This window comes from Trichechus manatus, unplaced genomic scaffold (genome assembly GCF_000243295.1).
Source record: "Trichechus manatus latirostris isolate Lorelei unplaced genomic scaffold, TriManLat1.0 scaffold00014, whole genome shotgun sequence".
NCBI lineage: Eukaryota > Metazoa > Chordata > Mammalia > Sirenia > Trichechidae > Trichechus > Trichechus manatus.
Window position 1 is genome coordinate 980,058 of NW_004443950.1, and position 25,362 is coordinate 1,005,419.

Consider the following 25,362-nt stretch of genomic DNA (forward strand, 5'->3'; position numbering starts at 1 on the left):
CTACTTGAGCTAAGAGGCACACTCCTCACGAGTATCACTTTATGTCCCACAGTCCAGTCCAATCCCTGTCTGAAGAGTTGGCCTCGGAAACTGATTTAGCTCTGGGCTGATAGAGAATCCAGGGGCCATGTTTTCCGGGGTTCCTCCAGTCTCAGTCAGACCATTAAGTCTGTCCACTCCTTATTTAACTCAGGAACATAAAGGATTAACTAGAAGAAAGCAAAACTGAGCCAACGTTTTCAACTCCTCATAGACAATTTAAAACCTTCATGGTTCCTTGAAGCAGCTGTCTGCAAGGCCTTCTGGTTTTCAACCATCTGAAGGGCCTTTTTCCTCAGGCTGTCAGTTTACAATCTACTGGCCCAAAGCAAAGGTCCCCAGGCCAAGGAACTCCAAACAGCACAGTAGGCCCCAGGGAACATCTGCTATGTCTACACTACACACCCTGACCACTCACCCTGAGACAAGGTTCCCAGGGGCAGCCCTAGCAGGAGTCTACCCACCCCCCAGTGCCTCACACTCAGCGGACCCCAAACTGCCTTTGTTATCTGCTCCAAACATGCTCTTCCTCCAACAGTTCCAATAATGGTTGAAGACCAAATGTCCCCCCTGGGCGGCCAATCTTTCTTTCCTCTACCCCTACCACACACCCCAGCATCACACACCTTATCCAATCATTTGCTGGACAAGTCCTGTCAAATTCTGCTCAGTTTGGCTTCTCTCTCTCTCTCTCTCTCCTGTGGGCCCAGGACACTCATCTCCTATATCTTGGACCCTGCCTCGAGATTCTTCCCACTATAATCCACCAGGCACATGGTGTCCAGATTAGTATTTCTAAGGCACCAGTCTGACCACATGCCTTCTCTGCTCAAAAAAGGCCAAAGATAGCAAAAGTCCAAGTCCAGTGATCTGGTCCTAACCAAGGTTTTCAATCTTGCTCTCCATTGCTTCCTCCTCATTTCCCACTCCCCAACTCTCTAGTCATATCTTGTTACTCACAGTCCTCTGTTTCCACCTTCACGTTGGCCTCCAGGGCCCTGCTGTGCCATCTCCTCGGCCTGCAGGCTCTCAAATCTCATCAAGGACCATACCCCCTGTAAGATCCCAAGTTTAAGGGTTGCGTTTCCTCTCCTTTCTTGGGGCTACTGTACCACTCTGTCTGATGTCTTCTGATTTGACAATGGGGACACTCGTACTGCATCCTCTCTTTTTTCTTCATGTACATCCCAATTTTATTCATGAAAAGACAAAGCGTTCGTGACTTTTTGTTTTAATTTTACACTGTTTTATTATTTGTGTGCAAATGCATGCACACTCTGTGTATGTGTATCATTTTTCCTGAACTATTTGAGGGTAAGTTACATATATCATAGCCCTTTACCTCTAAATGATTCAGTGTGTATTTCCTAAGAACAGGGATATTCTCTTACCTGACCACAGAAGAGTTATCAACTTCATAAATTTATAATGATATAGTACTTTGATCTAATCTACCAAGATCTATGTTCCAATTTTGCCAGTTGATCTAATAATGTCCTTTCAAGCATTTTGCCCACCCAGGACAGGGTCCAGTCCAGAGTCACATATTGCACTTGGTTGTCATGTCTTGTTAGCTTCCTTTGATCTGCATCCTATATTTGTGAAGAGTACAAAAAAATCAGTTTACCTTGGTGGAATACTCTTTTGGACAGCCCATGTTGACATCAATACCAGCTACATCATTTTCTCTGGAAAAACACGAAGGAGGAAATGTAATGAATATTCAACTTGAGGGAAGAAGATAGAGTCAAAGGTATGGAGCTGTGCTCATGAACTGCTTACTGTGTCCTTGGCCCTATGAGACACACCAACCTTCAATAACAAAAGCTGAAAAGGAACCTCTCCCTGCAATGTGTAAACATCTCATCTGAGCAGAGCTCAAGAGGACAAACTCCACAACCGGCCCTTTAATGTGCTATGTAAAGGACTGGTTGGAGAGGACCTTGCCATTTTAGACTTGTATCAGATAACTCAAACACCAAGTGACAGGTGCACTAACCTCGATCCCAGAGTTCTGACTGGGGTAGTGAAGTCATTCTGTCAATGTAGAAAAGTGACATGGGCATGAGAGTCCTTTTCCAGAGCACTGCTTCTGGCTAAAATTCCAGGGTTGCCTGTTTGCTGAGCTGCACAGTTAGCTTACTCCAAACAATTCTCAGATGTATAAAGCACCCTCACCTCATCCTGTGCTATGTATGCGGTTAACACCCTGTGATCAGCAGCAATTACTGCCTGAGTTCCTCCTCACTCTTACTGTATTTAATAACAATAGCTGATCCTTACTAAGCACTCACTATGTGACACACACTGCAAAGGTATTTACATTATCTCATTCACCCTTCTCTATAATGCCAGAGGTATGGAACTGTGCTCATAAACCCCTTACTAGTTACTAGTGTCATTTTATTGACAAGGAAACTAAGTTATCAGCGAGCTTGGGAGCTTACATAACTTGCCTAAGGTCATACAGATAACAAGTCAAAAAGTCAGAATTCCAGCCCAGTCTAACTCCAAAGCCCATCCCCTTAACCACTGTAGTATCCTACCTTCCTTAATTTAAGAAACAGTAACTCTTACCTACACTTCAAGAGATTTAAACCCTCAGGACTTATAGTCGTGAGTCCCTGGAAAGGGAGTCTCATGAATAAACACTAAAAAATGCCCTACACAGAGGTTCTCTGGGATCTGGGCACAGTGGATACATAAGTCCCAGATCAGGCCTCAAATGCCATGAGCAGAGAAAAAAGCCAGACACTCTGGAGCTCGTATCAGAGGTCATGGGCTGAAGGGTGGCAGAAGGGTGGGCTACTACCAAGGTCACCAGTGACGTTAGGCCCCACAGCCCACAGGAGAGGCAAAGGCAGTCCCATAGAGGGAAGAACTTACACCAGCCTGGCCACAGCAAGGGCTCGCTCTGCATCTGAAGTCCCCTGGGAACACAAGAGGCTGCATCAACCACCACCCTGTCAAAAGTGCACATGTACAAACACACCTATCATACCACACACACACGCGTGTCAGCAAATGGAGTCAGGCTGTGTTCTCTTCAATGGTTAGCCCACTGGACTAGCTCACTCCAGAGGGAAAAAGTAAACCTTGAGGGCCTAGAAAATGGCATCAATGCTGTGATGACTTACTGATTTTCCCCCATCATTTTATTATGAAAATTTTCGAACATATAGAAAAGCCCAAAGAATTTTATAGTGAACATTCATATACCCATGTTTTAGATTTTATAATTAACATTTTGCTATATTTGCCTTATCGCATGTCTAGCCATTGTTACCCACTTTTAAAAAACCTAAACATTATACAGGAGTTACTTCTGAAAAAGCACCAAGAAATGCCCAAAGCAGAGTGTCAGGCAAATGATAGGGAGAAGAGGACTATAGGGTCATCACAACCCTAACGCATACCCGAACTACTCTTGGAGAAAAACCTAATTTCTTTTTAAAGGAAACAAACATAAACTACATTAAAAATAAAGACCATAATCTGAATAATAACCTATGCTAGGAATTTAAAAAATAACTATATAAATTGTGCCAAACGGGCAATTGCTATAAGTAAATAAATTAAATTTGAGACAGGAGGAATATAAGAGACTGCTATAGCTTGACTTTCAGTAGTGGGATCTCTTACCAACTGGAAAACAACCCTGCTCTGTTCTCTCGCACAGGTGCGGAAGACGACTCGGTCATCAGGGGCGACAAAGTCCACTGTGCTAAGCACCTCTGCGAGAAAACACAAACACAGGGGTCACCCAATTAAGAAGCAAGTTCAACCTAGCCTAATCTTTGGAAGAAAACACAGCCAAATCATCACCTTGAAGGGAAAAAAGGGATCCTAGAAGGGCACCACTTCTTAAAGAAAAAGTGTATACATGGAAGGCTTCTCAGGTGCTGCTGATGGTCTGCTTCCTTATCAGGGTGATGGCTACATGGCTGTTCCCTTTACAATTATTTGTTAAACTGCCTGTTTGTGTTTTATGCACTTTTTCTGTATGCTTGTTACACTTCAAAATTTTCTACATGGTGGAAAAAAGTATACATACATCAAAATTTGTCTGTGTCTCAGATTTTGCCCAAATTTTCCCAGAAGAAGTCAGTCTGGAGTTCAGCAAAGGTAGTTTCTTAATTATTTACCATGTGCCAGGTACCATGAGTGGAGATTTACTATATTATCTCATTTGCTGTTCATAACGAACCTCTATGATAGGTACTACCATTGTTAGCTTTCAAAGATGAATATAATGCTACATGAAAGAGATCCAAGGTGGCAAACAGGGAATATTCTTACCTCAAAAGCTTTTTTGAGAATTAAACTAGACTTTTAATGCACATAAGCACTTCCATAAATAGAAGCTGTTATTATCAACCCAGCACTGAAGAAATTCCAACTCCACTGCCGTTGAGTCAATTGAGACTCATAGCAACTCTACAGAGCAGAACTGCCCCATAGGGTTTCCAAGCCTGTAAATCTTTACAGAAGTAGACTGCCCCATCTTTCTCCCATGGAGCGGCTGGTGGGTTCAAACTGCAGACTCTTCAGTTAGCGCCAAGCACTTTAACCACTGTGCCACCAGGGCTCCTCTGAACAAACTAGAAGAGGTTGAAAAGGGTAGGGTAAAGGCGATAACATATTGCGAAGGGTAATAGTAACAGAAGTGACCCCCTGACAGTGAGAGAACTCATGGCTGGCAGTAAGGAGTCTGAGAGAAGAACTACAAAAACATGATGAGTTTATAACACAGCTTTATGTATAACAGCATAGTATTGGAAACCTCCTTTAAGGCACTGGTAAAATAAATTCTGACATAGATGTCTATAGGTACTGACATTGGAAAATGTCCTAGTAGAAAAGGAAGTGGCAAAACAAAATGTGTCAGTGGACAATGCTGATAGTTGCACAGCATGGTGAACATAATTAATGTCACTAAACTGTACACACAAAAATGGTTGAAATGACAAATGCTTTACTATACATATTTTATCACAATAATAATAATTTTAAAAAACATGGATAATACAATTGCATTTGGGGGCAAAGTATATATAAATGTCATTTTTATACACACGTTAGTACATATACATGTAGAAAAAAATCTCAAGGAATGTACATGATTTCTTTGTGATTACCGCTTGAGGTGTGGGAATACGGGGGCTTTTCATTTTCTAGTTTATATAGATCTGTAGTACTTGAATTTTTTATAATACAAAAAAAATTTAAATCTAAAACAGTAAAAGAAAAACTGAAAATTATAACTGATGTAATTTGAACACTAACCAGATAGTTATTGACATGAAGAATCATCATTGATTTTTTTGGGGATGTGATGATGTTACTGTGGTTATGTTTTTTTTAAAAGAATCCTTATGTTTTAGCAACACAACCCATTGCTGTCAAGTCAATTTCAACTCATAGTGACCCTACAGGACAGAGTAGAACTGCCCCATAAGGTCTCCAAGGCTGTAATCTTTACAGGAGCAGACTGCCACACCTTTTTCCCACAGAGTGCACTGGTAGGTTTCAACCACCGACCTTTCGGGTAGCTGCCTAGTGCTTAACCACTGCACCACCAGGGCTCCTTTTTAACAATATAGACCATATAATTACAGATGAAGTGATATGATGACTGGGATTCGATTCAAAATAATTCAGTTTGAAGTAGGAATGAGTTTACATGAAACAAGACTGGCCATATGCTGATAATGTGGAAGTGCTGTGATAGGTACATGGGAGGAGAAATACTATTCTCGCTACTTTTATGTATATTGGAAATTTTCCATAATAAAAAAAAGGTAAAATAGAGTCATAACTTCCAGTAAACTTAGATTCCACAAGTATATATACATTTCAAAAACCTCAAACAATATGACAACTCTAATCAAAGCAGAATCAGCCTCATCAATTAAGTATAAGCAAAACCACAATTCATCTCAACCACTTCCATTTGCACAGAGTTTAATGTGCAAAACGTACTTACAGGTACTTTATCTTATTTGATGCTCACTCCAACCCTATGAGTAGAGTAAGTAAAGCAGGGATTGTGGTTTTCATTCTGCAGATAAAGAAACTGAGGCAGAGAAAGGTCACATGACTTGCCCAAATTCACACGGCTAGCAAGTAGCAGAGCTAGGACCAGTGCCAAAGCCATCTTGACTCCAAGGCTCCAAAGGTCTCTGCTCTACAATGAAACACGGCAACTTCTACGCCAGCAAGCCAATGCAAGGGAGGCATTCTTAGCCTGTTTCACATCTGGCTTTTTGTCATGGTCTCTGGAGAGCTGTGACCGTTATCAAAGGAGCACGTGATCTACAAAACCACACGATTGAACCAGGCAGGAAGAGCCCCTGCAGGACACTGTCACTCCTGGTCAACGGCAGTGGCAGTGTTGCTTGGGCCTAGCTAGCCACGCACACAATCCTGGGGCCAGAGTTGCACTCACCATTGACAACTCTCTTGCACTGAAGCATCTTGAGGTCAATCAGCTCCTGGGGAGGAATCAGAGGGCACCAGTCAATCCTGGGCATGGGGGAAGGACCTGCATTGCAGACTTAATGGGGAATGGGACTGTCACCTTAACACCACCCTCAGGGTTAATAACACACTCTAGATGCTTTTGTGGCTACTCTTTCCAAGTCACACTTGGGTCACTGAGTATCTGCCGCCCTCTGGTCCTGACCAAGGAAATAACCATCAGCAAGCAGTGTGGAAACATGGTTGGCATCCAAGCCCCAAAAGCCAGTGTGGTGTCCCAAGGGATAAGCAGGGCCCAGCACAGACCACCTGTAGCCAGTCATCCTAGTTGCAGAGACAGGTAAGAAGGCAAATGGACACTTAAAAGCTTGCAAGCTGCCATCCAAGGCACAACAACTGGAGCAACAAAGGAGAAGGAGAGTTAGCAATAGGAGAAGGAAATGGAATGTGTGGCTAATTGTCTCCGTGAACAACTGCTTCCTTTGCCATGAGACCAGAAGAACTGGATGGTGCCCGGCGACCATTACTGAACATTTTGATCAAAGATTCTATAGAGGAATCCTGATCAAAAGAGGGAAAATACAGAACAGAATTTCACAGTCTCATGGACTCCATACTTTCTGGAGCCATGGGGGCTGGATGAAGCCCTGAAACTATTGCCCTGAGATAATCTGGAAATCTTAAACCAAAAACATCCCCTGAAGTCTTCTTAAAACCAAACAATAGTTTAGCTTAACTAGTAAAAAATATCTGCCTTGAGCATTATGATTTTTTAAGAACTATCTATATGGGATCAAAGTGACAAAAGCAACTTGAAAGTCTAGACAGGAACCTTAGGGGGCAGTGAGTTTATGTTAATGGGGGAGGAACAATTTGGAAAGGGAGGGTGAGAATGGTTGCACAACTCAAAGAGTGTAATCAATGTCACTGAATTGTACATGTAGAAAGTGTTGAATTTGTGTATGTTTTGCTATGTATATTCTCAACAACAATAAAATAAAATAAACTACTTAAAAAAAAATTATGTGTGTATGAAAAGAAAAAAACAAAGAAGGCAGATGGACAAGTGCGCAACCACGAGAGGCCTGTGTTCATAAGAAGTTCAGCAGCCAGGCTGAGCTTTAGCTGGGACACGAGCAGGTGAAGTAGGCAAGCCCTTGCTGGTGCCCCAGCTCTGCAAGCAGAAACTTGTCTTTCTCAAGATTCCCAAAGTCCCTTGACAATTCCACCTTCATATCCTTACTGATTTTTCTTCGTTTGCTAGGTACAGGTGCACCTATTGTAGCTTCACCAATAGACTATGAACTCCTTGAGGAAGGTCCTGTGCCCATACAAAGGTGAGCATTGAGAGCCTTGCCCAGGTAGCCTGAGCCTCAAGAGGAGGAACTGAGGCAAAATGGTCCTTGAGATACCTGCTTTTCTTCTCCATGTCCCAGCTACACTTAAAGAGTCTTTGAGTATGTACAGTGTCTCACTCATCTCTGAATCACTATATCTAGCATGTTACAAATGCTTACTAAACATCTTGGTTTCAGGGCCTTATACATAGCAGATGTTCAACTTTTGTAAAGTGGTTAAATTAATGTAAATTGTCACCAATAAAAATCACAAGTCCGTCTGTTCACCCACATGCCCCCAACACTAATGTTTATCAATTTTATTCATTTTAGTTCTACAGTTAAGTACTCAGCTGCTAACCAAAAGATTGGCAGTTCAAACCCACCAGTCGCTCTGTGGGAGAAAGATGTGGCAGTCTGCTTCCATAAAGATTATAGCCTTAAAAACCCTATGGGCACTCCTAGGAATATATCCTAGAGAAATAAGAGCTATCACACGAATAGGCATATGCATACCCATTATTCACATAGCAAAAAGATGGAAACAACCTAAGTGCCCATCAACAAATGAATGGATAAACAAATTATGGAACATACACACCATGGAATACTAGGCAATGATGAAGAACAACGTTGAATCTGTGAAACATCTCACATCATGGATGAATTTGGAGGGCATTCTGTGAGTGAAATAAGTCAATCACAAAAGGACAAATATCGTATGAGACCACTATTATAAAAACTCAAGAAAAGGTTTACACACAGAACAAACCAATCTTTAATGGTTAAGAGGGAGGGGAGTGTGGGGAGGGGAAATCACTAACCAGACAGTAGACAAGTCTTAACTTTGGTGAAGGAAAAGACAGTACACAACATAGGGAAAATCAGCGCAGCTTGACCAAGGCAAAGGAAGACACTCAGAGGAACACACACACACACACACACACACACACACACACACAAAAGAGGCAACCACGGTAAATACAATAGCATATACAACCCTAAAAAAACAGGAAAAACAAATAATAACATACAAGCAAATACATAGGCAGATACAAATGCTGAATAGGGGAAGGAGGGCATATAGGAGTATACCCACGTACATATATAGATTAGAGTGTGGATATTTTTACATACATATTTGTATGTATGGCATGTATATTCATACATGTAAAACAAAGCACAATCGGGCACAGTCACAGATGCTTCCTAGACACATCTAAACACCTTGAGGTACTGAGTTACTGGGGCTGAGGGCTGGGGACCATGGTCTCAGGGGAAATCTAGGTCACTTGGCGTAACACAGACCATAAAAAAACTTTGGTGCGTAGCATCTGGGGTCTTAAAAGCTTGCGAGCGGCCATCTAAAATACATCTATTGGTCCCATCCCGTCCGGAGCAAAGGAGAATGAAGAAAACCAAAACCACAGGCAATATTTGTTCTAAGGATTAATGGATCACATGGACCACAGAGTCCACCAGCCTTAGCTAAAAAGAACCAGACAGTGCCTGGATACCATCACCGAACTCTCTGACAGGAATCATGATAGAGGGTCCCAGACAGAGCAGGAGAAAAATGTAAAACAAAATTCAAATTTACAAAATACCAGACTTACTGACCCGACAGAGACTGGAGGAACCCCCAAGACTATGGCCCCTGGACACCCTCCTAACTCAGAGCTGAAGCCACTCCCAAAGTTCATCTTTCAGCCAAATATTAGACAGCCCTATAAAACAAACAATAACACACGTGAGAAATGGGCTCCTCCGGTCAATCAAGTATACAAGATTAAATGGGCAACAACTACTCAAAAGCAAAGAAGGCAGGAAGGGACAGGAAAACTGAATAAATGAAAACAGGGAACCCAGGGTGGAAAGGGGGAGAGTGCTGACACATTGCACGGATTGCAACCAATGTCACGAAACAATTTGTGTACCAATTTTTGAATGAGAAACTAATTTTCTCTAAACTTTCACCTAAAGCACATTAAAAAAAGAAAAAAATTAAAAAAAAAAAAAAAACTCCTATGGGATCCCTGAAACTATTGCCCCGAGATAATCTTTAAAACTTAAACCAAAATATCCCTTGAAGTCTTCTTAAAACCAAACAACAGTTTAGCTTAACTAGCAAAAAAATGTCTGCCTTGAGCATTATGTTCTTTTAAGTTTAGCTTAACTAGTGACAAATGTCAGCCTTGAGCATTATGTTCTTTTAAGTTTAGCTTAACTAGTGACAAATGTCTGCCTTGAACATTATGTTCTTTTAAATTTAGCTTAACTAGTAAAAAATGTCTGCCTTGAGCATTATGTTCTTTTAAGTTTCACTTAACTAGTAAAAAATGTCTGCCTTGAGCATTATGTTCTTTTAAGAACCATCTACACAGGATCAAAGAGCCAACAGCTACTGGAAAGATTAGATAGGAACCTTGGGGGCAGCGAGTTTATGTTAATGGGGGTGGAACAACTCAGAAAAGGAGAGTGAGAATGGTTGCACAACTCGAAGAATGTAACCAATGTAACTGAATTATCTATGTAGAAACTGTTGAACTGGTGTACATTTTGCTGTGTATATACTCAACAACAACAACAACAAAAACCCTATGGGGCAGTTCTACTCTGTCCTATAGTGTAGCTATGAGTTGGAATTGACTCAACCGCACACAACAACAACACGGGTGTATATAGCGACAGGAAGTGCTTACATTCCTGTTATGCCCATAGGTCCTATGCTTGGTCCTGTGAGGTAGGTGGGGCGGTTTGCCTATCTAGTCCTACACACGGACCACATCATGTGAACCAGACAAGATCATCGAGGCAGCTGGTCCTCTGTGCTGGCCAGACTGCTTCTCCCTGTAGGGCAACGCTGGATATACCAGGGGCACCAGGGACCATGCTGTGCCAAGCCCAGCATTCGGGGTCCAGTCCCCAGCCACTTCCCAAGCCAAGCAGGGGCCTGCCTGCCTGCCTGACTCCCCACAGGGGCTAGGCCTGGGTGGCAGGCCTAGGTCTCCTAAGGCAGAGGCTCTTTTGTTTGTTCGTAAGCCACACTGATCCTCCTAGAATAAGACTGCCTTGAACAATGCCAAAAAGTTTGAATCAGTATTTCCTCTGCTCCAAACTCGAGCAGGGCGCTGAAGGGAAGGGTTACCTCTGGTGGTCATGTCCATTAGGGAAATCAAGTTGTGCTCAATTAGAAGGGCCACATTCTGAAGTCATTACATAAATCCTGAGCCCATGACTTCCGAAGTACCTGAAAACATCCCTAAGACTTCTCAAAGAAGGGACCAGTGGAGGGTTTGCAGCCTGGCAGGTCAGTTCCTTCTCTCCACACCAGTCGACTTTTTTAATTAAACTTTTATTATAATTGTAGATTCACATGCAGCTGTTAAGACTGTGAGAGAGATCTCATGTACACTTTACCCAGTTTCACCCAATGGTAACATCTTGCACAATTATAGTGGAACGTCACAGCCAGGGTATCTACATTGATATCTAAGACACAGAACAGTTCCATCACCACAGGGATCCTTTGTGTTGCCCTTACACAGCATCGCTCACCTCCTCACCTCACCCCCACCACCAGACCATTTAAACTTAGTGGAATGAAAATATCAGAAGGACTTGGGTAGCTTCTCATACCCACGATGGGGACATATCAGGATTGGGGACTGGGGGGGAGTGCCCAAATAATTCCGATACATGCCCAATTTAGAGCTTCTGCTCCCACTCCCTCACTATCCAATATCAGTTAATCCTGCAATTCTATTTGTCCTAGCAGATGCTTTCTAAACCTGGGTCTGAAACCTTAATATTCTCCAGAGCAATAGGCAAGTACATCTACTGTCCCACTAGCTACCACACCAGAAAATCCTATGGCTACCTCAACCAAACTCACCCAGTGTCCCTGGCCTGAATCTGGTCCTTTTCCTGAGTTCAATCATTCACATACTGAATGTATACTGATTCCTACAGGGGGCCAGGGCATGACCTGACACTATGCTCATCCATCCGCCCATCTAGGATGTCCCATGATGCCTCAGCCCTCCCCAGGCTCCTGTCCCTTAATAGATGCAGTGCAGTGAATTACTTAATATGGCCCTTTTAGCCATGCATAGTCTTGTAACTCCCACACACCAACTGGGTGGGACTATGCAAATAAGGTGTATGGAACCCTAACAAGGGGGTTGGTCAGTTTTGTCATCCTGTTAGGCTTAAAGGGAGCCAATTCCGTAAGCATGACGGTATTATGGATTGAACTGTGTCCCCCAAAAATGTACGTCAACTTGGTTAGACCATGATTCCCAGTATCGCGTGGTTATCCTCCATTTTGTGATTGTAATTTTCCTATGTGTTGTAAATCCTAATCTCTGCCTGTGGTTAATGAGGCAAGATTAGATTACATTAAAGAGAATTAGGGTGGGATTGTAACAGCCTTACTAAGGTCACATCCCTGATCCAGTGTAAAGGGAGTTTCCCTGGAGTGTAGCCTGTACCACCTTTTATGTTACAAGAGATAAACGGAAAGGGAAGAGAGTGGAGAGTGGGGGACCTCATACCACCAAGAAAGCAGTGCCGGGAGCAGAGCGCATCCTTTGGACCTGAGGTTCCTACACAGAGAAGCTCCTAGACCAAGGGGAAGACTGATGACAAGGATCTTCCTCCAAAGCCAACAGAGCGAGAAAGCCTTCCCCTGGAGCTGATGCCCTCAATTTGGACTTGTGGCCTTCTAGACTGTGAGAGAATAAACTTCTCTTTGTTAAAGCCATCCACTTGTAGTATTTCTGTTATGCAGCAGTAGATGACCAAGACAGATGGGGACCTCACTATCATCAGGAAAGAAGAGCCAGGAGTGGAGCATGTCCTTTGGATCCAAGCTCCCTGCACTGAGAACCTCCTAGACCCACGAGACAAAGACGTGTAACACCAGAGACAGTGTGAGATGGCAAGAAGCAGCAGCAGAGAAATGGTGGCAGCAGAACCAGGAGACTGACACGAGATGGCACAGTGGACTTCCTGGCTCACAAAGTGAGGCGGCTACAGTGGGTGTGCCAATCTACGGAGCAAGAGAACTGGGTGCCTTCAGGCAGGAGGCTTCCTGACAGAGTAGGGGTGCCTCCAGGAACTTATTGGAGGAACTAAGGAGCTGTTAATACTTGACTGAGCAGGGCCAAGGCCAGGCCAAGGGCCGAGGGGCCAGGGGAAGCCTGTCCTCAGGGCACTGAAAGGAGCCCTGTACAGCTGAGATGAGCTAAGAGAGCTGTCCTGCACTGAAGAAGGGAGATTTTACCTGCATGCTTCCTGATCCTGATCCTGATCCTGAGTTGCAGCCTGTTGATCCTGATACTGAGCTGTACCTGTTACTTCCCTAATAAACCCCATAACTGTGAGTATAGTCTGTGAGTTCTGTTTGGCCATTGCAATGAATTATCGAACCCAGCAGAGAAGTAGAGAGTGCTGTGGGAAGGACAGCTGGCTTCAGAACTGGTAAAAGGTTGGAGGGTAGAGCTTTTTTTGACCTCCACCCATAGGAATCAGTCTTGGGCTGATGCTACTGGTGATTCTCTCTTCTTCCCCTGAACTGAGAGGTCAGAGGTCAACACCCCCATGCCATTTTTACAGCAGGGCTCACAGAACTGTGCATGGTTGTCTCCTCTCACCTTCTATCAGCACCTGTGAAGTGAGTTCCCATCCTGCCTGCCCCAACTCCTGACCACGCCGACACACAAAGGGAGAGGCTACACTTGTGGAAAAGCTCTCTGGGAAAATCAGGAGCCCCTTACCTCACAGTAAACAATGTCCGCTCCATAATCCAGGGCCAGCAGTCGCATTGGAAGCGTCCCTACCCGAACCATGGGGGCTAAGATGAGTTTGTTGTGGTAGCACAGTGAGAGGCTGTTCACAATCATTCCTCCTCTGCTACAGCCTGATGAAGGGAAAAACAAGAGTCAGAAATCCAAATGGAGACAATCTCTTCTGTTAACCTGGGCAGGCTTTCCGTCTTCCTTTCAATACATAGTTTATTTTACTTTCAGTGCCTAGTGTATGCCAGTTGCTGTTCCAGTCTCTTGAGATACATTAGAAAACAAAACAGACAAAAATCCCTGCTCTGGTAGAGTTTTCATTCCATCAGGGGAACACAGACAAAAACCAATAAACACAACAAATAAATAAATTATGAAAAGCTGGTAGCACTGTAGAATGAAAGAGCAGGGAGAAAGTAGAAAAAATGCTGGGGGTGGGCTGAAATTTTCAATAGCACTGTCAAGCCGGGCCCTATTGAGAAGGTGACTTGAAGGAGCTTGAGGAGTTAGTCAAGTTGGTATCTGGTGAAAGAGTGACAGGAGAGGAAATAGCCGGTGCAAAGGCCCAGAGGCAGGAGCTTGTCTGGTGTGCTAGAGGAACAGCAAGGACGCCAATGTGGCTGGAACAGAGAGAGGAAGACAGGGTGATAAATGTCAGATGAACCGATGTATTAGCACATGCAGATGGGGACAGTGATCAGATCACATAGGGCCTTGCAGGACATTTCTAAGGACTTTATTTACTTTGCATAAAATAGGGACCAGTAACAAGTTTTAGAAGGAGCCCTGGTGGCACAACAGTTACGTGCTCGACAGCTAACCAAAACACTGGTAGTTCACAGCGGCTCCAAGGGAGAAAGACCTGGTGATCTATTCTCATAAAGATCATAGCCAAGAAAACCCTACTTTGTCACATGGGTCGCTATGAGCTGGAATCGACTCGACGGCACCCAACAACAACAGCGAGTTTTAAGTAAGGGAGTGGCATGATCTGACTCATGTTTTTAAATGATCACTTTGACTGCTGTTATTAAGAGCAGAGTCTAAGAGGCAAGGGTACATGCAGGAAGACCAGTTAGATGGCTATGAAGTAATCAGTGAGAGACATGACGGTGGCTTAGACCTGGTAGCAGGTAGTGGAGGTGGTCACATTCAAGAAATTCTTTGAAAGGTAGAGCCAACACAAATAAAAAGAAGAAAATCAAAATCACATGTCCCAGGGAGAACTACTGTTATTAATTTCTTCTAACAAAATATGGCTGCTCTGAAAAGTCACAAAGTGTGTTCTCTCAGAGTACTGATACTGTCTCCACTTTCTTTTCACTTCTCAGCCCATTCCAGCCTGGCACCCATCTCCGCTACTCTACCAAACTGCAAGGGTGAAAGTTACCAATTACCTCTAAGTTCCCACCCATTTCCCAGTTACTGTTACAAACACTCACCCTGCCCTGAGGTCACACTCAGATCCCCATTACAGTCACACATTCTCAAATAATCTCTTGTACCATTCCTTTTTAAGGGTTGATCTCCTCTATTACATTTTTCTTTTTTTTTTGTGGTGAAAATACACACAGCAAAACATTTGCCAGTATAACTTCCACATTTACAATTCAATAACACTGATTACATTTCTCTATTCCATTTTGATTACTCCCAATTTCTTTCTCAGACAGTAACCTTCACTTCAGCTGGGTGGAGATAACATCTCATTAATTAGAATGCTTTCAGACTGAACATAACACTATTCAGGGAAAGTAATGAATGAGAAAAACTTCACCAATCCCTCTCATGTCAATTTTTGCAAAAACTAAGACCTAACTAAAAAACCAATTTCTATAAAATACAGATTTAGAGTTAAAATGAAAGTCAATCGTGATTAAATATTTAGAGAGTTTTCCTACTTCCCACTGAAAATGTGTGAGAAAAAGCTAAAGCAACATACTATATTTGAAAGAGAAAGAGGTGATAGAGCATATCATGGTGAAGATTCTGGACTCTGGAATCAGACAGGCCTACATTTAAATCCCAGTTCTACCTCCTGGTCAGATTAACCCAGCCAAGCCCCAACTTCTCCCTCTGGGATATGAGGCTCCAACAGAGTCTAGTCAGGGGGATTCTGTGGGGAGTAAACTTGGTGATGCACCTAAAGTATTTGCTACCACAGTTCCTGGCACTCGGTAAGGGCTTAATAAACATTAACTGTTTCCATTATCAGGCTTTTACACCTTCCACATGCTCTTAAGTCTACTGCTATACCAACAAACATCTATTAGCTCTTTTAGTATCAAGGTACTTTGCGAGGTATTAGAGGCAAAGAAATGGAAATTACTAAACTCTTGACCTCAAGGAGCTTCTCGGCTCTGCCACTGCCATCATCTCTCACCTGAACGTTGGTAACAGCCTCTAAACCAGTCTCTCTGCTTCCAGGCTCATGTCTTCCAATCCATGCTCCTTCCAACAGCCAGAGGGGTCTTTCTAAACACAAACCAGGACGTGACATTTCCATCCTTGGAAGGCTTCCCCACTGCTGATAAAGTTCCTTAACATCACAAACAGGGTCTAGCCCTACCTTCCACAGAAGCCTCATCTCCTTATCTTTCATCACTTGCCCTTGCCTCTTAACTACCCTACTCTAAGCTTCAGCTATTCTGAAGTATTTATAGTTCCCCAAACTGGCCTGCTCTCTCTCAGTTTGGAGTCTCTAAATAAGCTGCCCCTGCCTAGGAGCCACATCCCTGTTCCTGCACCTGGCTGACTCCCAAAAGCTTTTCAAAACTCAGCACAAATGTCACCTTCTCCAGGAAGCCTTCCCTGACCCACATTTCCCAAACACAGCATAAGGGCTCCTCCTCTAAGCTTACTTCTCTCCTGGCACAGAAAATACTCACGTGACCGTCTGTCAGTCTGCCTCTCCCACCATAAGGTGAGGGCAAGCACTGGGCCTTGTTCATCATCAGATTCTCACCACAGAGCACACAATCTGGCATAAGGTAGCGGCTTAGTGTTTGTTGTAAAAAGGCATTAAAAGGCCAATTGATAATGAAAGCTGCAATACGGTTCCTGCTTCAGCCACAGAAGTGCTCTATCACAGCCAAACTGCACTGATACTGCCATACCTCATGTTTGGTTATAGAGCAGACGAATTACTACCCAACTCCCTGGCTTACCCAGTAAAGAACTACAAGCCCTTTGTCTAACTTGCATGGGAGCCACCACTTGAGTGAACAAGATTCAGGTAAGGAAGCAGCAGGAGATGAAGTTGGAGCCAGATTCTGGACAATGATTAGGAGAGAATCTGTAGACAATGGGGATCCACTGATGGCTTTTGCATCAAGGGGTGACACAGCCATGGCTGTGCTTTAGTAAGATCACTCAGGCAACAGATGATGGACTAGAGGGTGGGAGGCAGGAAGGAGGTAGGGAGCTTGGTTAGAAAGATGGTGAAAGAGTTGACACATACAGTGACAAGGGCTGAGACCAAGGTAATGACAGGAGAATGCTGCAAACAAGAATGGCACTTGTACAACAGTCCTGATGCAAGTAGGAAAATGGAGGGATAGTAAAGGAATACTAATAGCCACTTTTTATTTTTGCAAGGCCTTACAATGTCCAAAGTGCTTTACTTATAACTGTGGTTCTCAAACCTGCCTGCATATTACAATTATCTGGAGAGGTTTTAAAATATACCATATGTGCAGGTCTTACCCCAACCAATTAAATTAGAATGTAAACTCCATGGGGGCAGGGATTTTGTCTGTTTTGCTCACCATCTGTTTGAACAGTGCCTGCTATATACATGGTACTCAGTAAATGTTTGTTGAATGAATGAATGACTCTGTACTGTTATCAGCTGAGATCCAAGGAACAATACTATTTAAAGCTTATGGAACAATCAGGCAACATGAGTTACCATGGCAGCCCTGGGAAAAAATACTCCAAGTAAGCCACTGTCCCCAAGAGTTTAAAACTTTTTTTTTTTTAACAATAAGTAAATCTTTATTTCTAAAGCACTGTAACATGTATGCTAATAACTTAGAGGCAACTCAATGTCTACTTCGGTCAGGAGGAAAAGAGATTTTCTGATGCCACAGGTAGCATCTGATAAAGTAATAGGAAGAAATTACGGGTCACAGCAGAGACAGGCTCAGGCAGGTTCTAACTCCTATCAGATTGTGAGGTAATCATATTGTAAGGACACAAGTACAAAGAGAAAGCAGCCATAAACAGCTATCTTGCCCCAAATATTTGGACAAAACCCTATTGCAAATACATACCTATGTATTATGCTTTTCTGATAATTCCTTCACTGTATCCGTGCTGGCTTGGTGCAAAGCAATTCTTTGTTTTATATCTGAAAGATAGTGGCACACAGAAATGGATGAAACCTGTTGGGTCAGACATCCAAGCAGCTATTTAGCTAGGGAACACAGTGACCTAAATTCTAAGAATCGTAAAATCACAAAATCTTGTCATATGGTTTAGGCCAACTCCCCTCTAGCCTATCCACCAACCAGTGGTCACCAGCCTGTACATGAACCTTTCAATGACAGGAAACTCAGAACACTCAAGACAGCTCTGGGTAATTCTAGTTGCTACAGCAGTTCTTTATATCAAGTTCAGAATCTGTCTCCCTGTCACGCATGGGTCCCAGTTCTGCCTTCTGGAAGGGTGCACCCCACAGGACAGCTCATCTCTCTTCTATATGACATGTTCCTCAAATATATTAGGACAATTTTATTCTCCCTAAACTTCTCCAGTTTCACCCTCTTGAATCACTCCTTCCCCATATGTATGATTATCAGGGGCCCCAACATTCCTGATCCCAAGGACATGACAAACAATGGCATTAGCATGCCTGCTACAGTTCTGAGGATGGGGCAGGGCCAGCACAAGAGTTTGGCAAATGTGTTTACCTGAAGTGAGAGAACATGTGGCTAATCTCAGCCTTATTCATCCTCTATCCCAGGGTTTATCAACAGTGCACAATTGACATTTTGGTACTCATAACTCTTTGTTGTGGGGGCTGTCCAGTGCACTGTAGGATGTTTAGCAGCGTCTCTGACCTCTACCCACTAGATGCCAGTAGCATCTCCCGAGATGTGACAACTAAAACTGTCTCCAGCCATTGTCAAATGTCCCCTGATGGGCAAGATCATTCCCACTTGAGAACCATTGCTCTATCCAATGACTGTCCACCTGTCACTCCTCAAAACTCTCTCTTCCCGGGATTAACTGATGATTCTCCAGAGAGTCTACTTCCTTGTGTATCAAAATAGTATTTGAAATTTTTAAACTTTCTTATATTTTTAATGGTATTTGATGAAACTAAAACACTTTCTGTAGACTCTAAATGTCAAGAACCTCCCGCTAGTCAATTCACAAACATTTACCTTATCTCCCACCCCAGGCACTGGGAACTACAGAAAACAACTGACATCCATTTACCTGATCTGTTCCTTCAAGAAGAATGAAGGGGTTTCTCTTTTTGTGTTTTGTTTTGTTTTTTTTCCAATCTGAACATCAGAATTCAAGTAAAACATTCTGCCTGAACAAGGCTACATGAGACAAGCTACATACCAGTAGTAGCAGGACCTTCCCTTACTATTCAAACTATTTAGATATCTGACTGGGAAGCCAGTGGAGGTGAGTGGGCCTCAAGAGTGGTGGGTTCAGAATGAGAAATCATGAACAGTGACAAAACAGTGGAGAGTGAAAAGCGTCTGGAAAAAAAAAAAAGGTAGAATAAGTGTTAAAAAAGAAATGGGTCCACTTGAGATAAAACCTGTAGACCTTACTTCCCACTTCACAAAGAGAATGAGCAGAAGGCCACCACTTTCTCTCTGAACTCTGCAGTCCTGGGGGACGGAGAGTCGGGTTTGAGCCTAGATCTACCACACCCAGCCTTTATCTTAGCCCCCAGGCCTACCATTTATTCAGACTCTCAACAAACATTGATCACCAGACGCTGCGCGGAGACAACTGGTGAAACATCGTCTCAACTTCGAAGCTTACAGGGGGACCCGGACCCTGACCACACCGTCCCAGGGACGATGAGGGTGAAAAAGGAGAATCGCAGAGACCGGGAACCCAATATTCAGAAGCCCTCCACCCGCCCTCCTGATCCATAAGGCCAGGGCCCCACCCGTAGCCTCAAGTCGCCAGTCCCCAGTGCTGCTTCCATTGCGCACGCTTGCCCAACGTCTGCCCGGCCTGGACATCGCCAACCCCTACTCAGAACAACAGACCTCGCCGCAACTGAACTCCACAAGGATCGTCCCTCCTCACGGTTCGCCAGTTCCGCAAACCTTCCTGAGCCGTGTCCGCCACCGTACTCATGGCCGCGCCGCTCCAGTGACGTCGTTACCGTGCGTCGCCACTTCGCCGAAGAAAAGATGGCTCTGGCGCGGCTGACGCGAGTCTTACCACTCGCGGCTCGTTTAGTCCTGGCGCCCCGACGGGACTTGGTGGTCGGCGGTCCTGACGAGCCTCTGCCGGTGGTGCGCATCCCCCGGGCTTTACAGCGGCGGCAGGAACAACGGCAGAGCGGGCGGCGGAGCCCCCCGCAGCCGGTGCTAGTGCGACCGGGTCCGCTGCTGGTCTCGGCTCGGCGACCGGAGATGAGCCAGCCGGCGCGCCTCACCCTGGGCCGTTGGGAGCGCGCGCCGCTTGCCTCACGCGGCTGGAGGAGTCGGCGCGCACGGGGGGATCACTTCTCCATCGAGCGCGCGCAGCACGATGCCCCAGCGCTGCGGAATCTCTTGTCCGAGGACAGTTTCGCGAACCTGGGCCTGGAGCCCCGGGTGCTGCGCGCACTGCAGGAGGGTGCGCCAGAAGTTATTAGGCCCACTACCGTGCAACTGAGCACCATCCCGCCGTTACTGCGCGGCCGCCACGCCCTTTGCGCCGCGGAAACCGGCAGTGGCAAGACTCTTGGCTACCTCCTACCGCTGTTTCAACGGCTCTTGGCCCGGCCCAGCCTGAACTCCCGCCATATCCCGGCTCCCAGGGGCCTGGTCCTCGTGCCTTCCCGAGAATTGGCCGAACAGGTGCGAGCCGTGGCCCAGGCATTGGGCAGCTCCTTGGGCCTGCAGGTGCGAGAGCTAGGGGGAGGCCATGGCATGAATAAGATCAGACTGCAACTGTCCAAACAACCTCCAGCAGATGTGCTAGTGGCCACTCCAGGGGCTCTGTGGAAGGCCCTGAAAAGTCAACTCGTCAGCCTGGAGCAGCTTTCCTTCTTGGTGTTGGATGAGGCAGACACACTGCTGGATGAGAGCTTCCTGGAACTGGTGGACTACATCTTGGAGAAGAGTCATATAGCAGAAGGTCCAGCTGACTTAGAAGATCCTTTCAATCCCAAAGCTCAGCTGGTGCTGGTGGGCGCCACATTTCCTGAAGGTGTGGGCCAGCTGCTGAGTAAAGTCACCAGCCCAGACTCTCTCACCACCATCACCAGCTCCAAGCTCCACTGCATCATGCCTCATGTCAGACAGACATTTGTGAGGCTCAAGGGAGCAGAGAAGGTAACTGAGTTGGTGCAGATCCTCAAGCAGCATGACAGAGCAAATAGGACTGGCCTCTCAGGAACTATCCTGGTGTTCTGTAATAGCTCCGCCGCTGTGAACTGGCTGGGATATATTCTAGATGACCACAAAATCCAACACTTAAGGCTGCAGGGGCAAATGCCAGCCTCAGTGAGGACAGGCATCTTCCAGTGCTTCCAGAAGGGCTCCCAAGACATACTTCTCTGCACAGACATAGCCTCTCGGGGCCTGGACAGCACCCATGTGGAGCTAGTTGTCAATTATGATTTCCCCCCCACCCTGCAAGACTACATCCACAGAGCAGGGAGGGTGGGCCGTGTGGGGAGTGAGGTGCCAGGCACTGTCATCAGCTTTGTAACCCATCCATGGGATGTGAGCCTGGTTCAGAAAATTGAGCTGGCAGCTCGCCGGAGGAGAAGCCTTCCAGGACTAGAGTCCTCAGTGAGAGAACCTTTGCCCCAGTAAACCTGATTTTGGCTGGCTTAAATGTGATGCCAGAACAAGGGTCTTTCCCTGTGTCCTGTGTGGTTGAGCACACTTGGCAACAGGAGGAACTGGGTTGTGCTGTCACCTCCCTGAGGGCCTGGTGAGCTGCTGGCCAGCATTGGAGGCTGAGCTGCCAAGCATGGCTGCCTGTAGTTTTTCATATGACATATGAAAATAAAGTGGAATTTGGCTTTGTATCATGTCATGATTTCTAACAATACATAATGTCTTGAGTAATAATTTATGGGTCTCCCCTAATACTAATTACCATTGGGGCAGAATTTAGTGAACTTTAAGAAGAATCAGACCCCAAACTACATGTAGGACAAAGGCCCTTTCAATTGATGTTTTAATTTGTAACCACTTAGATCTTATTTTTTTGCTCCCAAAAAAGTATTCATTAACATATCTAGAAAGGCAAATACATAGAAACAAACATTTATTAGTAGTTACCAAGACTAGGGAGATGTGGGAAGTTTTTACTTACAAGGTACCGAGTTTCTCTTTAGGGAGATGAAAATCATTTGGAAATGGAGAGTGGTGATGGTTGTAAAACATGGTGAATGTAATTAATGTTACTGAATTGTACATTTAAAAATGGTTAAAATGGCAAATGTTACATAAATTTTACCACAGAATTAAAAATTATGCTCCCATCCCACTTTGGTGAGTGGCATCTGGGGTCTTAAAAGCTAGCAAAAGGCTATCTAAGATGCATCAATTGGTCCCAACCCACCAGGAGCAAAGAAGAATTAAGAGCACCAAAGACACAAGGAAAATATTAGCCCAAGAGATAAAAGGGGCCACATAAACCAGAGACTCCGTCAGCCTGAGACCAGAAAAACTAGATGGTACCTGGCTACCACCAATGACTGCCCTGAGAGGGAACACAAAAGAGAGTCCCTGACTGAGCAGGAGAAAAGTGGGATGCAGAACTCAAATTCTAATAAGACCAGACTTAATGGTCTGAGACTAGAGGAACCCCAGAAGACGTGGTCCCCGGACTCTCTGTTAACCCAGACTAAAACGATTCCTGAAGGCAATTGTTCATAGACTGGACTATAAGACATAAAATGATACTCATGAGGGGTGTGCCTCTTAGTTCAAGTAAATACATGAGACGAAATGGGCAGCTTCTGTCCGGAGGCAAGATGAGAAGGCAGAAAAGAGATAGGAGCTGGTTGAATGGACATGGGAAATCCGGGGTGGCAAGGAGGAGTGTGCTGTCACGTTATAGGGATAGCAACTAGGGTCACATAACAACGTGTGTATAAATTTTTGTATGAGAGACTAACTTGAGCTGTAAAGTTTCGCCTAAAGCAAAAAAAAAAAAAAAATGATTTGAATTCTGAAAAAAAAAAAAAAATTATGCTCCCAGGGGAGAGGAAAAGGGGATGTGACTAGCTGTGGGGAAAGTTCTTCTGTGCCAGTAATGCCCAAGGCAAGCTTGGCCACTCGTAGTGGGATCTCCCTGGGAAGTACTGGCAGAACATAAAAGGCAGCCTGACACAGAAGTATTGCTTGGTGTGCTTTTCCAGGTTGTGCCTTCTATCCAATCTCTCACTGAGGAAGAATGGGAAGGATTAAACTTTTATAAAACTGGTGAAATAAGCACATAACATCCTCTCATTAGCTCCTAGATTGCAGTCTGCAGCATTATATAAACTGTCTAAAGTGAAGAATGATCAAATAAAATATTCCACAGAATAATTAAAAACACTTGCACATTGTTAAAGGATAAGGTTGCACAGAACAGAAATGGTTCCATGGCAACCTGTACCAAAATGTGCAGTCTTAGCTCTTTTTTCCAGATGAAGAGACTGAAGATCAAAAATCAAAAAGATAAAAGAACTTGCTCAAGATCACACAAGTAAGTGGTCAGAACCTGGCTTGTCTACCCCTTCTATTGAGGTTAAATTCACATAACATAAAATTAACCATTTTAAACTGAACAGTTAGTTCAGTGACAATACCTTCACAGTGTTGTGCAACCACCACCTCTATATAGTTCCAAAACATTTTCATCATCCCAAAAAGAAATCCCTTATCCATTAAGCAGTTGCTTCCCATCGCCCTCTCCTTTTAGTCCCTGGCCACCACCAATCTGTGTTCTGTCACTATGAATTTACCTATTCTGAATATTTCATATAAATGGAATTATACAATATGTGGCCTTTTGTGCCTTATATCACTTAGCATAATAGTTTCAAGGTTCATGCATGTTGTAGCATGTATCAAAACTTCATTTTTATGGCTGAATAATATTCCATTTTATGTATATGTCACAATTTGTTTATCCATTCATCCATTGATGGACATTTGGGCTGTTTCCACCTTTTGGCTATTGTGAATAGTGCTGCTTGAACATTCATGTACAAGGATTTGTTTGACTATACCAGTTTTCAGTTATTTGGGGTATATACCTAACAGTGGAATTGCTATGTCATATGGTAATTCTATGTTTAACTTTTTGAGGACCCCCCCCCAGCTTTTTTCCACAGCAGCTAAAGAATTTTACAGTCCCACCAGAGAGTTCCACAAAGGTTGTATTCTTAACCACCATGCCAGCTTTTCTCAAGTGTGATTCATGCACAGAATAACTATCTCTGTTCTGAAATATTCCTTGTTTACATCTGCCTGATGTAGTTTTTCTTATTGCCCACTTTGACTCTCAAAAGCACCCTAATTTAGGCAATAATTTGGTCACTCTATGTAGGGACTACTGCAGCAGAACTACCCAGGTGGTTGGTCCGAAGGTTGTTATAATGCAGATTCCTGGGCCTGACTCCAGATCAGATTAAGCTCTGAGCACTGGCCCAAGAATCCATATTTTTGCAAGATTCCCAGGTGATTCTCAGGCCCTTTTAACTTAATAAATCATTTGTCCATGCTGTGCTGCCTTCCCCTATGTCCCACCCAGGTCCTGGTGAGGCATCAGTATCCCACCAGGTAAGAGGGACTCTCCCAGACAACTACTCTCGCCAAAGCCATAGAGAATCTGAGTGATCTCACGCTGGCCCTCCTGCCAGGACAAACCTTCCCATTCCCACTACTTCCTACCACCCCCCACAGGTAGTCTGTTCTAATTAGGCCTGATTTCCCTCTGGAGCTCTGCTGATGCAGCGGTTAAGAGCTCAGTGCTAGCCAAAAGGTCAGCAATTGGAATCCACCAGCCACATCTTGGAAACCCTATGGGGGGAGTTCTCGGTCTGTAGGGTCACTATGAGTCAGAATCAACTTGATAGGAATGGGTTTTTCAGGTTTCCTTCTGTCCTAACATGCACCACACTAATTCAAGGAACTCAGTAGGTAGAGAGAAGGTGCTATGGTTCTCAACCAGGCTTGCCCAACCTCCAAAATAGTAGTCCAGGCACATTTTGCCTCCTGGGTGCATCCCCTCTACTACAGCCCCAGTCAACAAATGTCTCATCTCTGCTAACTCTGCTTAACTCAAGACCAGCAAAGAGGGAGCGCCCTCCTAAGGAAAGCTATTCCATCTTTGGATATCAGGATTGGAGGAAGACTCATTAACAACCTGTGATATGCAGGTGACACAGCCTTGATTGCTGAAAGCAAAGACTTGAAGCACTTACTGATGAAGATCAAAGACTACAGCCTTCAGTATGGATTACACCTCAACATAAAGAAAACAAAAATCCTCACAACTGGACCAAT

General features: G+C 44.4%; 2 protein-coding genes across 7 annotated transcripts in view; one reads left to right on the forward strand and one right to left on the reverse strand.

Moving 5' to 3' along the window:
* DUS2 (dihydrouridine synthase 2) overlaps window positions 1-19,999 on the reverse strand; it is a 36,223-nt gene extending 16,224 nt beyond the window's left edge. For 2 of the 6 annotated variants that reach the window (XM_023726817.1, XM_023726813.1), the window contains exons 1-8: window positions 19,903-19,983; window positions 19,103-19,377; window positions 17,932-18,008; window positions 13,637-13,779; window positions 6,488-6,533; window positions 3,682-3,773; window positions 2,926-2,969; window positions 1,667-1,727 (exon numbers count right to left, since the gene is read on the reverse strand). In XM_023726817.1, the coding sequence (XP_023582585.1) occupies window positions 1,667-1,727; window positions 2,926-2,969; window positions 3,682-3,773; window positions 6,488-6,533; window positions 13,637-13,762 (369 nt within the window). In that variant the 5' untranslated portion in view covers window positions 13,763-13,779; window positions 17,932-18,008; window positions 19,103-19,377; window positions 19,903-19,983. Of the gene's footprint in view, window positions 1-999; window positions 1,095-1,666; window positions 1,728-2,925; window positions 2,970-3,681; window positions 3,774-6,487; window positions 6,534-13,636; window positions 13,780-17,931; window positions 18,009-19,102; window positions 19,378-19,902 lie in introns of those variants that run through there. The other 4 variants (XM_023726814.1, XM_023726816.1, XM_023726818.1 and 1 more) reach the window with 4 other exon arrangements.
* Window positions 20,000-20,049: 50 nt separating this feature from the next.
* Window positions 20,050-22,318, forward strand: DDX28 (DEAD-box helicase 28). The gene has a single exon (XM_004371464.2). The coding sequence runs from the start codon at window positions 20,050-20,052 to the stop codon at window positions 21,664-21,666; it is 1,617 nt and encodes a 538-aa protein (XP_004371521.1). The 3' UTR covers window positions 21,667-22,318.
* Window positions 22,319-25,362: the final 3,044 nt, after the last annotated feature.